General features: G+C 44.4%; 1 protein-coding gene across 1 annotated transcript in view; it reads right to left on the bottom strand.

The window, feature by feature from the left end:
- Positions 1-1,662: 1,662 nt before the first annotated feature.
- The window catches only part of PLEKHA5 (pleckstrin homology domain containing A5), a 280,467-nt gene continuing 270,776 nt past the window's right edge, over positions 1,663-11,353 (bottom strand). The window contains exons 27-29 of the mRNA XM_056846055.1: positions 10,035-10,153; positions 5,766-5,911; positions 1,663-1,962 (exon numbers count right to left, since the gene is read on the bottom strand). Of these exons, the coding sequence (XP_056702033.1) occupies positions 1,928-1,962; positions 5,766-5,911; positions 10,035-10,153 (300 nt within the window). The 3' untranslated portion in view covers positions 1,663-1,927. The remainder of the gene's footprint in view (positions 1,963-5,765; positions 5,912-10,034; positions 10,154-11,353) is intronic.

Below are 11,353 nucleotides of genomic sequence, written 5' to 3'. Positions count from 1 at the left end.
CAAACAAAAAACTCCTAGTTAGTTAGTTAATTAAGAACATAAGAAACGCCATGCTGGATCAGACCAAGGCCCATCAAGTCCAGCAGTTTGTTCACACAGTGGCCAACTGGGTGCCTCTAGGAAGCCCCCAAACAAGACGACTGCAGAGCATTATTAAATTGCTTAAAGGTGCTGTGGAACACAGGCCTTTAAGCAATTTAATAAAGCTCCAGAGTTCGTTTTTATATGCCGACTTTCCCTACCTCTTAAGGGAGAATCAAACCAGCTTACAATCACCTTCCCTTCCCCTCCCCACAACAGACACCCTGTGAGATAGGAGGCCTGAGAGAGCTCTAAGAGGGCTGTGACTAGCCCAATGTCACCCAGCTGGCTTCATGTGTAGGAGTTACACCTTAATGCCATGCTACCAAATTTTCCTGGCAACCGGTCTTCCCAAGCCAGGGCAGTTCCACCCTCCAGGAGCGAGAACCAAAGATTTATGAATTTTTTTAAAGTATTTATTAGCCGCCTTTCTTCCTACGGAGCTCAAGGCCGCTTGCCATATTAATAAAATACATTAAAACATTACATTCAGGATTCAGGTGATACCAAAAATCAGCCCAGCAAACAGCCACAGTTTAAGGAACTGGACTGCCAGGCCATTGATATAGTAGATAAGGATCTATTATTTAGCCACCTTTCAGATGTCCAGTTAGAGGTAATAAAGGAGGGCATCTTTGGCATCTTCTGGGCATGGAGTAGGGGGTCACTGGATGTGTATGGGGGAAGTAGTGGTGAAATTCCTGCATTGTGCAGGGGGTTGGACTAGATGACCCTGGTGGTCCCTTCCAACTCTATGATTCTATGATTGATGGCCATTACCTGACCGTTCTTGTCTAAGGACTGCAATTCTTGTTCCCTTGAACCCAGTGTGCCTGGGCACACCCACGGCTGCCCCTCTGCACCATGATCTCATCTGAACTGTCCCCTCACATTCTGCAAAGAGACCACTAACGATTTCCTTTGCTGGCAGAAAGAGCCTCCGTGCAATTGCTTAAGAACATCCACATTTATTTATAACATGATATAAAATAAATGAGATATGAACATTTTGCATTTGAACAGTAGTTAAGTGTCCTTTATACTTACATCGGTTGTGCCCATTGTATAATATATACACAATGAACATAATTACATTTGTACACAAACTAACTGAGGACTGAATACTTGCTTATTGCTGTACACACCCTATATTCCAACAGAGGAAGAGCCCAGTACCTCAAAACCCCAACCCTTCATTTCTCCTTTAGAGAGAGATAGAGAGAGAAAAAATTAAGCACTAACATTCAGGTCTAGGTGGAGGACAGTATGGCAGGAACTGACATTGCAACGTGACCGAGAAATAATTACAGAGCAGAAGTCGGGCACACCTTTTTAGCTCAGCAATAATAAAAATGGCACATTTTTAAATAGAGAATAAAACATTCACAGGTTTTTTTAAAAAAAGGCAAAAACAATACATGATCCATTTTTAAAAGCATAAAATGAGGTTTTGAAGTGGTGATCCGTAAAAGTAATCAACAAACAAGGCTAAAAAGGAAGCAAGAAGTCCGACGTAATTGAATTCCTAATTTTTTAAAAAGAAGAAACACACCCTTGAACTGGGGGAGAAAAAACCCACCAGCAAAAGTTCTGATTGTAGGCCGCACGTCAAAAGAACCCAGAATTACGTGGTTGGAAATCATAGCAGCAGCTGGTGTCGGAAGGACAATCTCCAAATGATTGAAGGTACCGTTGGGGGCATTTTAAAGCTCCTCGGAATAAACATTTTCCATGAAGTGATAAAACGATGCTCTGTGGCCAAAAGCATCAGAACTATGAATTTCATAGATTTCATAAAACTGACTGTACAATATCTTCTCTTATCTCCACGGGGTCCACTGGTATGTCAGCCATGAATCGTTTCGGCAGAAGCCGGGAGAGCTGGAAAAGACAGAAAATTGGTGGTTGCGGTTTAGGTCAAACAGGTGGGCTCAGAGAGAGCTCTCTACAACCTGATACAGAGAAGAACGTGGATCGTTTGGAGGGGAGCTGCTAAGTGCAGGAGTTCTAAGGAGTGGGAGAAAGGAGGGACTTTCCAGAAGGACTTATGAAGGAAAGGGACATGACAAGAAGCCAAGTTAGGCAACCTAATCTTGTTTCAAAGTAAAACTGAACATGCAGACACAAATGAAGAAGAGTTGGTTTTTATATGCTGACTTTCTCTACCACTTAAGGAAGAATCAAACTGGCTTACAATCACCTTCCTTCCCCCTCCCCACAAGAGACACCCTGTGTGGTAGGTGAAGCTGAGACAGCTCTAAGAGAGCTGTGACTAGCCCAAGGTCACCCAGCTGGCTTCATGTGGAGGAGTGGGGAAACCAACCAGGTTTTCCAGATTAGCCTTCGCTGCTCATGTGGAGGAGTGGGGAATCAAGCCCAGTTCTCCAGATTAGAGTCCTCTGCTCCAAACCACCGCTCTTAACCACTAAACCACGCTGAAGATTCAGGATTTCATATGGAAGAGCGTAAAACGCTGTAAGAGAGATAAAGTTGTGTAATGGTTAAGAGCGGCACGCTCTAATCTGGAGAACCGGGTTCGATTCCCCCCTCCTCCACATGAAGCCTGACCTTGGGCCAGTCACAGTTCTCCCAGAACTCTCTCAGCCCTCGCAGAGTCACGCAATGGCAAACCACCTCCGTGTTGTGAAATTCCTGCATTGTGCAGGGGGTTGGACTAGATGACCCTGGTGGTCCCTTCCAACTCTATGATTCTATGATTGATGGCCATTACCTGACCGTTCTTGTCTAAGGACTGCAATTCTTGTTCCCTTGAACCCAGTGTGTCTCTTGCCTGGAAAACCGTATGGGGTTGCCATGAATCAGCTGTGACTTGACGGCCCTTTCCACCACCTCACACCTCACAATATAAGCCCTATTACGCATGACCCAAGAAGAGCCCCGTGGCGCAGAGTGGTAAGCTGCAATACTGCAGTCCAAGCTCTGCTCACGACCTGAGTTCTATCCTGACGGAAGTCGGTTTCAGGTAGCCGGCTCAAGGTTGACTCAGCCTTCCATCCTTCCGAGGTTGGTAAAACGAGTACCCAGCTTGCTGGGGGTAAAGGGAAGATGACTGGGGAAGGCACTGGCAAACCACCCCGTAAACAAAGTCTGCCTAGGAAATGCTGGGATGTGACATCACCCCATGGGTCAGGAATGACCTGGAGCATGTTGGCCCCTCACCTGTCCATGCACAAACGCCAATTAAATCCTCTTAGTCTCTTTCAAACAAAGAATCTCTCGTTGCTCTTCATAGTTTTCCATTACACCCCTGTGTACCCTTTTGTAATGTCAGCCCTTACAGGGTTCCCCCCGCTTCCCCCCCCCCAATGTTACACATACCATGGGGTGCTGCAGCAGGAAAGCGGGAAGGTTTGGGAAGACATTTTGCCTGCCTCTGGGAACCTGCAGAATGAAAGTGTGAAATTCTGCAGAGCCTCTCCTCCCGCCCCCACTCCCTTCACATTTCTCTTTTGATCCAAACGGCACTCATTTGAAACAAACTCCAACTTCCAACGCTGATTCTGTAAACTTAGGCAGAACGTGAGAGGTAGGGCAGGAAGGCTGGCATCAGTGCTTGGCTCTCATGGCCCTTTCTTAGCCAGCGTGGTGTAGTGTTTAAGAGCGGTAGCTTGGAGTGGTGGAGTCTGATCTGGAGAACTGAGTTTGTTTCCCCACTCCCCCACTCTCTCAGCCTCACCTGCCTCACAGGGTGTCTCTCATGGGGAGGGGAAGGGAAGGTGATTGTAATCCAGTTTGATTCTGCCTTAAGTGGTAAAGAAATTCGGTATATAAAAACCAACTCTTCTTCTTACATGCCCAGGGTAAGGCAGATCGCCACTTTGGGGCCAAGCAGCAATTTTCTTCCAGGCCAGACTGGCAAGGGATCCTGGAGGGTTGTTGTTTTTTTGCCATCTTCTAGATATGCAGCAGGGGTTACTGGGCGTGTGTGTGTGGGGGTAGTTGTGAATTTCCTGCTTTGTGCAGGGGTTGGACTAGATGAACCTGGTAGTCCCTTCCAACTCTATGTTTCTATGATTCCTGTAAATAAGAAAGGAAATGAATTTTTGGATTTCAGGGAAACTGGGTAAATAATGTCGGTAATCCCTCTTAACAACTCTCGGTGACACCCTACCCCAAAGTCTAGATGGGCCATTGGGTCAAAATCTGAACCAGTACTTTGGATCTCTGAAATTCTGCCCCTTCAAGTTTCGTATTTGGCCTTTGCAGTTGCCTCTAAGAGCTGGGGCAAGTTGATGACCTTGTGTGTGTGTGTGTGTGTTAAGTGCCGTCAAGTCGCTTCTGACTCAGTGAGAAACCGCTCTAACCTATGAATGAAAGTCCTCCAAAATGTCCTATCTTTGACAGCCTTGCTCAGATCTTGCAAATTAAAGGCTGTGGCTTCCTTTATTGAGTCCATCCATCTCTTGTTGGGTCTTCCTCTTTTCCTGCTGCCCTCAACTTTTCCTAGCATGGCTGTCTTTTCCAGTGACTCTTGTCGTCTCATAACGTGACCAAAATACGATAGCCTCAGTTTAGTCATTTTAGCTTCTAGGGTCAGTTCAGGCTTGATTTGCTCTATAACCCACTGATTTGTTTTTTTGGCAGTCCACTCTCCTCCACCACCACATTTCAAAGGAATCTATTTTCTTCCTATCAGCTTTCTTCACTGTCCAGCTTTCACACCCATACATAGTAATAGGGAATACGATGGCATGAATTAATCTAGTCTTGGTGGCCAGTGACACATCCTTACACTTCAAATATTTTCTAGCTCCATCATGGCTGCCCTTCCCAGTCTCAATCTCCTTCTGATTTCTTGGCTGCAGTCTCCCTTTTGGTTGATGGTGGAGCCAAGGAATAGAAAGTCTTGAACAATTTCAATTTCCTCATTGTAAGCCTTAAAGTTGTGTAATTCTCCTGTAGTCATTACTTTTGTTTTCTTGATGTTCAGCTGTAGTCCTGCTTTAGCACTTTCTCTTTTTACTTTCAGAAATCATTTCAAATTTTTACTATTTTCTGCCAATAATGTAGTGTCATCAGCATATCTCAAATTATTAATGTTCCTCCCTCTAATTTTCACTCCACCTTCATCTAAATCTAATCCAGCTTTCCTAATTATATGTTCTGCATATAGATTGAAGAGATAGGGAGACCTTACTGTTCTAGAATTATAGAATCATAAGAGTTGGAAGGGACCACCAGGGTCATCTAGTCCAACCCCTTAAAATTTCCCCTCACACCCCCAGTGACCCCTACTCCATGCCCAGAAGATGCCCAAGATGCCCTCCCTCTTATCATCTGCCTAAGGTCATAGAATCAGCATTGCTGACAGATGACCATCTAGCCTCTGCTTAAACACTTCCAGGGAAGGAGCACTTATCACCTCCCGAGGAAGCCTGTTCCAGTGAGAAACCGCTCTAACTGTTAGAAAGTTCTTCGTAATGACTAGACGGAAACTCTTCTGATCTAATTTCAACCCGTTGGTTCTGGTCCGACCTTCTGGGGCAACAAAAAACAAATCGGCACACTCCTCTGTATGAGGATGCCACAAACCTCTGTAAAGGACCTTCACTTTCTACCAGAAGATCGGCCTGGTTTTCTTATTAAAATGCAATGTTTTTAATCAGTATTAGAAGTTGCATTAATTGCAATGCATGCCCATGTTTTAGCAGCCTAACACAAACCTCCTGCTGTGGAGTTTCCTCTCGAAGTCTGTGCTGGCATCTCGAAGGAAGAAATCGGATCATCCTGCTCTTGAATGCTGGCTTCCTCACTCTCTTCGGGGCTGCTTTCAGGTTTGTGGTTTGCAACGGGGGCCTCGTTCTTTGGGCTGGGGAGAGAAGAGAACCAAGTTTAGAGTTTCCTTCAACTTCTAATTAGGTTAACTGATACCGTATACCACTTCAATGAGAGCCCTAGCACACAAAAAATGCTAACTGAGACATACAGGATTATTAGATCATGTAAAAGAACATCTTGAAACCTAAGTTTTTTTGGGGGAGGAACCCCCTCCCCCAGAAATTGCTTCTACATTGCATTTTTATATTAAAAATGAACCTCAGGAGTCCTAAGAAATCCGATCAAGTCTATTTCACTTTTACCTAGCCCAACTCAACTAAAGCAGAGTGCTTTAAGAGTTGGACAGTATATTAATCTTTCTGTTCAGCGTATGCCACTTGTGTTCGAGTTTCCCGTCGGTAGGGGAAGAGGGCAGGTGACTGATTAATTCTGATAACGGTTCTTTGTTGGAGCTTCTGCAGAGTAGGCAAATGGATCAGTTTCTGCATTGCTGAGAAACTGGGTCAGAATCCGGAAGGATGCACATATACCAGAGCGCTGTGGGCCTCCCTTTCCTCTCTCAGCCCCTAGCGTCAACCTCAGGGTTGGGAAACACCTGGAGATTTTGGGGGGTGGAGCCTGGGGAGGGTGGGGTTTGGCGAGGGGAGGGTGGGGTTTGGCGAGGGGAGGGACCTCAGATGGATATAATGCCACAGAGTCCACCCTCCAAAGCAGCCATTTTCTCCAGAGGAACTGATCTCGGTCGCCTGGAGATCAACTGTAATAGCTTCCTTTATCCCTTAGAAGCGCCTTGATAAATTGATCTTGAACAGCGTAAATCTAATGCTCGAGGGATATAAGGACTGAAACAAATCTTGCCACTGACAATGTAGCCTTGGGATCCCTGTCACTTAATAAAAAAGGCATTATGTCAGACAGAGGCATTAGATTTACATGTTAAAAGGGGAGATATAATGTAATCGGAGTTCCTCGTAAAAGCGGCATTCCAAGAGGGCATGAGCTAATGAATTGATAGAGCCAGAAGAGCAAGGACAGGTCCTGTCTGGGTATGGCATGTTCAGAATTCTGCCCTGCATAACCATACAGGGGTTAGCATTCAGTCTAGCTAAACAGAAGGCTCTAGAAAGACGAGGAGTTGTCAGATAGTAAGTATAAGCGGGCAAATTGCGTGGTGGTGGTTTATTCCAAAAAACTGAGATGAACAAACGCGGCGAGCCCAAAAAGTAGTGCTGTTGTAATCAAGCTCTTTTTATTGTGCTTTTTAATTTTGGTGAAAGCTTCAACTGTAACAGCTGGAGATCACCAGGTACCACTTGGAGGTTGGCAAATCTACTCATCCTCCCCATCTCAGCTACTTCAGAAGGTCAGGGTTTCTTGAGAGGCTCCACCCCAAAAGCCTCCCATCAGTGGCGAAGAAGGACCTGGCATAATGGGGTGGAGGTAGTGGTTAGGGAGGGGCTATGGCTCAGTGGCAGAGCATCTGCTTGGCATGCAGAAGGTTCAATCCCAGGCATTTCCAGTTAAAGGGACTAGGCAAGTAGGTGATAGGAAAGACCCCTGCCTGAGACCCTGGAGAGCCTCTGCCGGTCTGAGTAGACAATACTGACTTTGATGGACCAGGGGTCTGATTCAGTATAAGGCAGCTTCGTATGTGTGTTCAGAATAGGGCCAGGGGCTGTAGCCACGAGGGAAGAAACGCCTTGTACGCCCCAGGAAAAGTGTGTTGTGCTTGAAGTTCTTGGATTCCTACCTTGGTTTTATATATCTCAGTAGTGGCATGAGTTCGACAGCTTCATTATTTATGTTTTCTTAAACAAACTTCAGAATACTGGTTATCATTTTAATGTATTGGCTAAATGGTCTGGGTTATAACACTCACTAAGATTGAAAAAATACCCACAAACAAAATACTAAATACACATCGGAGGTTAATGTTATGATGCACAAGCATGAAGCTTAATATATTTCCCTTTAATATAATCTCCACATATAAACATACTAAGGGCAATTAATGTCTATCCAAACAATAGGATGAGATTTGGGGGGAAAGTATTTTAAAGAACAGTAAACGGACAGAAAAGATGTTACACAGATCAAACAAAAAATAATAATTTCAAATAGGTTTAAAAGCTGAACTTGAGCCAATCAAATTTACTAATGCATTGCTATGCAGGGCCAACAGTTTCAAACAGACAGTAGGGATCCATTTTATCCACTGAGAAATGCCAAACAATAGCTAAAAGTCAAACCATCCCTAAATGTCATCATAAGCACATACATAAGAACATAAGAAAGGCCCTGCTGGATCAGACCAAGGCCCATCAAGTCCAGCAGTCTGTTCACACAGTGGCCAACCAGGTGCCTCTAGGAAGCCACTAACAAGACGAGTGCAGCAGCACCATCCTGCCTGTGTTCCACCGCACCCAAAATAATAGGCATGCTCCTCTGATACTAGAGAGAATAGGTAAGCAGCATGACTAGTATCCATTCTAACTAACAGCCATGAATACCCCTCTCCTCCATGAATATGTCCACTCCCCTCTTAAAGCCCTCCAAGCTGGCAGCCATCACCACATCCTGGGGCAGGGAGTTCCACAATTTAACTATGCGTTGTGTGAAAAAATACTTCCTTTTATCTGTTTTGAATCTCTCACCCTCCAGCTTTATCAGATGACCCCGTGTTCTAGTATTATGGGAGAGGGAGAAAAACGTCTCCCTGTCCACTCTCTCCAAACCATGCATAATTTTATAGACCTCTATCATGTCTCCCCTCATCCACCTTCTTTCCAAGCTAAACAGCCCCAAGCATCTTAACTGCTCCCCATAGGACAGTTGCTTCAATCCCCTAATCATTTTGGTTGCTCTTTTCTGCACCTTCTCAAGCTCTGCAATATTCTTTTTTAGGTGTGGTGACCAGAACTGCACACAGTATTCTAAGGGTGGTCTCACCATAGATTTGTACAAGGGCAGTATGATATCAGCAGTTTTATTCTCTATTCCTCGTCTAATTATGGCCAGCATGGAATTTGCCTTTTTTACAGCAGCTGCACACTGGGTTGACATCTTCATCGAGCTATCCACTACCACCCCAAGATCCCTTTCTTGGTCTGTCGCTGCCAGCACAGATCCCATCAGTGTATATGTGAAGTTGGGATTTTTTTGCCCCAATATGCATCACTTTACACTTACACTGAATCTCATTTGCCATTTTAATGCCCATTCTTCCAGTATGCAGAGACCCTTCTGGAGCTCTTCGCAGTCCGATTTTGTTTTAACCATTCTAAATAATTTGGTGTCAAGAGATTTAACCCTCCTAACTGTTCCTTTCAACTTCCTCTTTACCAGTTTTCTCATTTTAGAGAAGTTCCCTCTTTTAAAGTCAAAGGTAATTGTGTGAGATTTCCCAGTCACTTTCCCACTTGCATATAAATTAAATTTGATGCCATTGTGATCACTATTGCCAACTGGCTCAACTACATCCACATCCACATCCTGCACTAAATCACTGGCAGCACCACAGAGTATTAAATCCAGGATCACCTCCCCTCTGGTTGGGTCTATGACCAACTGTTTGAGGGCACAGTCATTTAGGATGTCTAAAATTTTTATCTCTGTGGCTTGTCTGGAGCATACATTTATCCAATCAATATGAGGGAAGTTGAAGTCTCCCATTATTACTACTTCATTACCTTTACATGCTTCCCTAATTTCATTCTCCATCTCAAGATCACCCTGAGCCATTTGGTCAGGGGGCCGATAGAACGTCTCCAGTACATACTTAATTCATAGCTGATAGCACATGAGGTCTTACGAGGTCTATATTTTTAAGAAAATAAGCAAAGTGGTTTCTTTTCTGCGAGGGCAAGTTTATCGTCCCCCCCGACCCGCAAACAGCCAGAAACTTCAAATAAGAAAGGTCTTATGAACTTGCCACAAAAGCTGTTTATTTCCACTGTTTCTTCAGCAATCAGATTAATGTGTGTGGATTTTTTCTTTTCAACCTGAGAAGGCCTCAGGTGTGTGTGTGTGAGTGGGGGGGGGGGATAAATAAGGATGTAGGAGGTACTGGGCAATTCTGTGTATTTGTAGATGAGGAATCTCTTTCAGATTTCCAAAATTGGAAAGGTGTGCCATTAAGGTTAGTTTTCCTTTACCTGCGCACATACTCTTGTATCTCTTCGAGTTCTTTTGGTTTCTCTGCAACCTCCTTAGGATTCTCTTCCTTTGACGTAGCAGACCCCTCTGATGATAGGAGACCGTCACTTTTTGGTAACTGGGAGAGGATAAAAAAGTATTCAAGTTTTACTATCCAGGGGATTTTTCAACCATTGGCCATTTATGCATGGTCAATTTTGATGCTCGCTCAAAGATCTTTTTTTTTAAATGCGACTTTAAAAATGCCTATGCACGGTCCCAACGCAAAAGGAGAAATTCCACCCACCACACTTGCCTGCTCCTTCGTTCCTGTTTGCATAGCCATTAGCATGTGCATAGCTAATGCACCGCTGTTACTTTGCATGGTTTCTTCCCGGCAAACACCAAAGGTCACGTTAAATGGGCTCTTAAGTAATGCGAAGCAGGTATGCGCCGGCTTCGCAGTCACTTCCAGAATGATAGTTCAGCATGAAAAATTCAAAAAAATACGCGGGGCAATTCAGCCTGGAACTCGCTGCTAATTACCATGCATAAGTGGCCATTGTGTTTTCACAATCACCAGTTACTTAAACAAGCACCATTTACATGTGTATAAAGTGCCTTCAAGTTGCAGCTGACTAATAGGAGAAATGGACTAGAACTAATAAAATGCACTTCAACAAAGACAAATGTAAAGTTCTGCATTTAGGTAGGAAAAATCAAATGCATAATTATAGGATGGGGAAGACTTGTTTGAGCAGTAGTGTGTGTGAAAAGGATCTTGGGGTCTTAGTAGACCAAACACTGAACATGAGTCAGCAGTGTGATGCTGTAACTAAAAAGGCAAATGCAGTCTTGGGCTGCATCAACAGAAGTATAGTGTCCAGATCACGCGAAGTGATGGTATCGCTTTACTCCGCCCTGGTTAGACCTCAACTAGAGTACTGTGTTCAGTTTTGGGCACCACAATTTAAGAAAGATGTAGACAAGCTGGAACGTGTCCAGAGAAGGGCAACAAAGATGGTGAGGGGTCTGGAGACCAAGTTATGAGGAAAGGTTGAAGGAACTGGGTATGTTTAGCCTAAAGAGGAGAAGACTGAGAGGGGATATGATAACCATGTTCAAGTACTTGAAGGGCTGTCATATAGAGGAGGGTGCCGAGTTGTTTTCTGTTGATCAAGAAGGTCGGACCAGAACCAACGGGTTGAAATTAAATCAAAAGTTTCCGTCTAGACATTAGGAGGAATTTTCTAACAGCGGTTCCTCAGTGGAACAGGCTTCCTGGGGAGGTGGTAAGCTCTCCTTTCCTGGAGGTTTTTAAGAAGAGGTTAGATGGCCA

The sequence above is a fragment of the Euleptes europaea genome, chromosome 3, assembly GCF_029931775.1.
Source record: "Euleptes europaea isolate rEulEur1 chromosome 3, rEulEur1.hap1, whole genome shotgun sequence".
NCBI classification, from domain to species: domain Eukaryota; kingdom Metazoa; phylum Chordata; class Lepidosauria; order Squamata; family Sphaerodactylidae; genus Euleptes; species Euleptes europaea.
The sequence above is the reverse complement of the archived record's forward strand: the minus strand, read 5'-3'. Positions and strand labels throughout refer to the sequence as shown.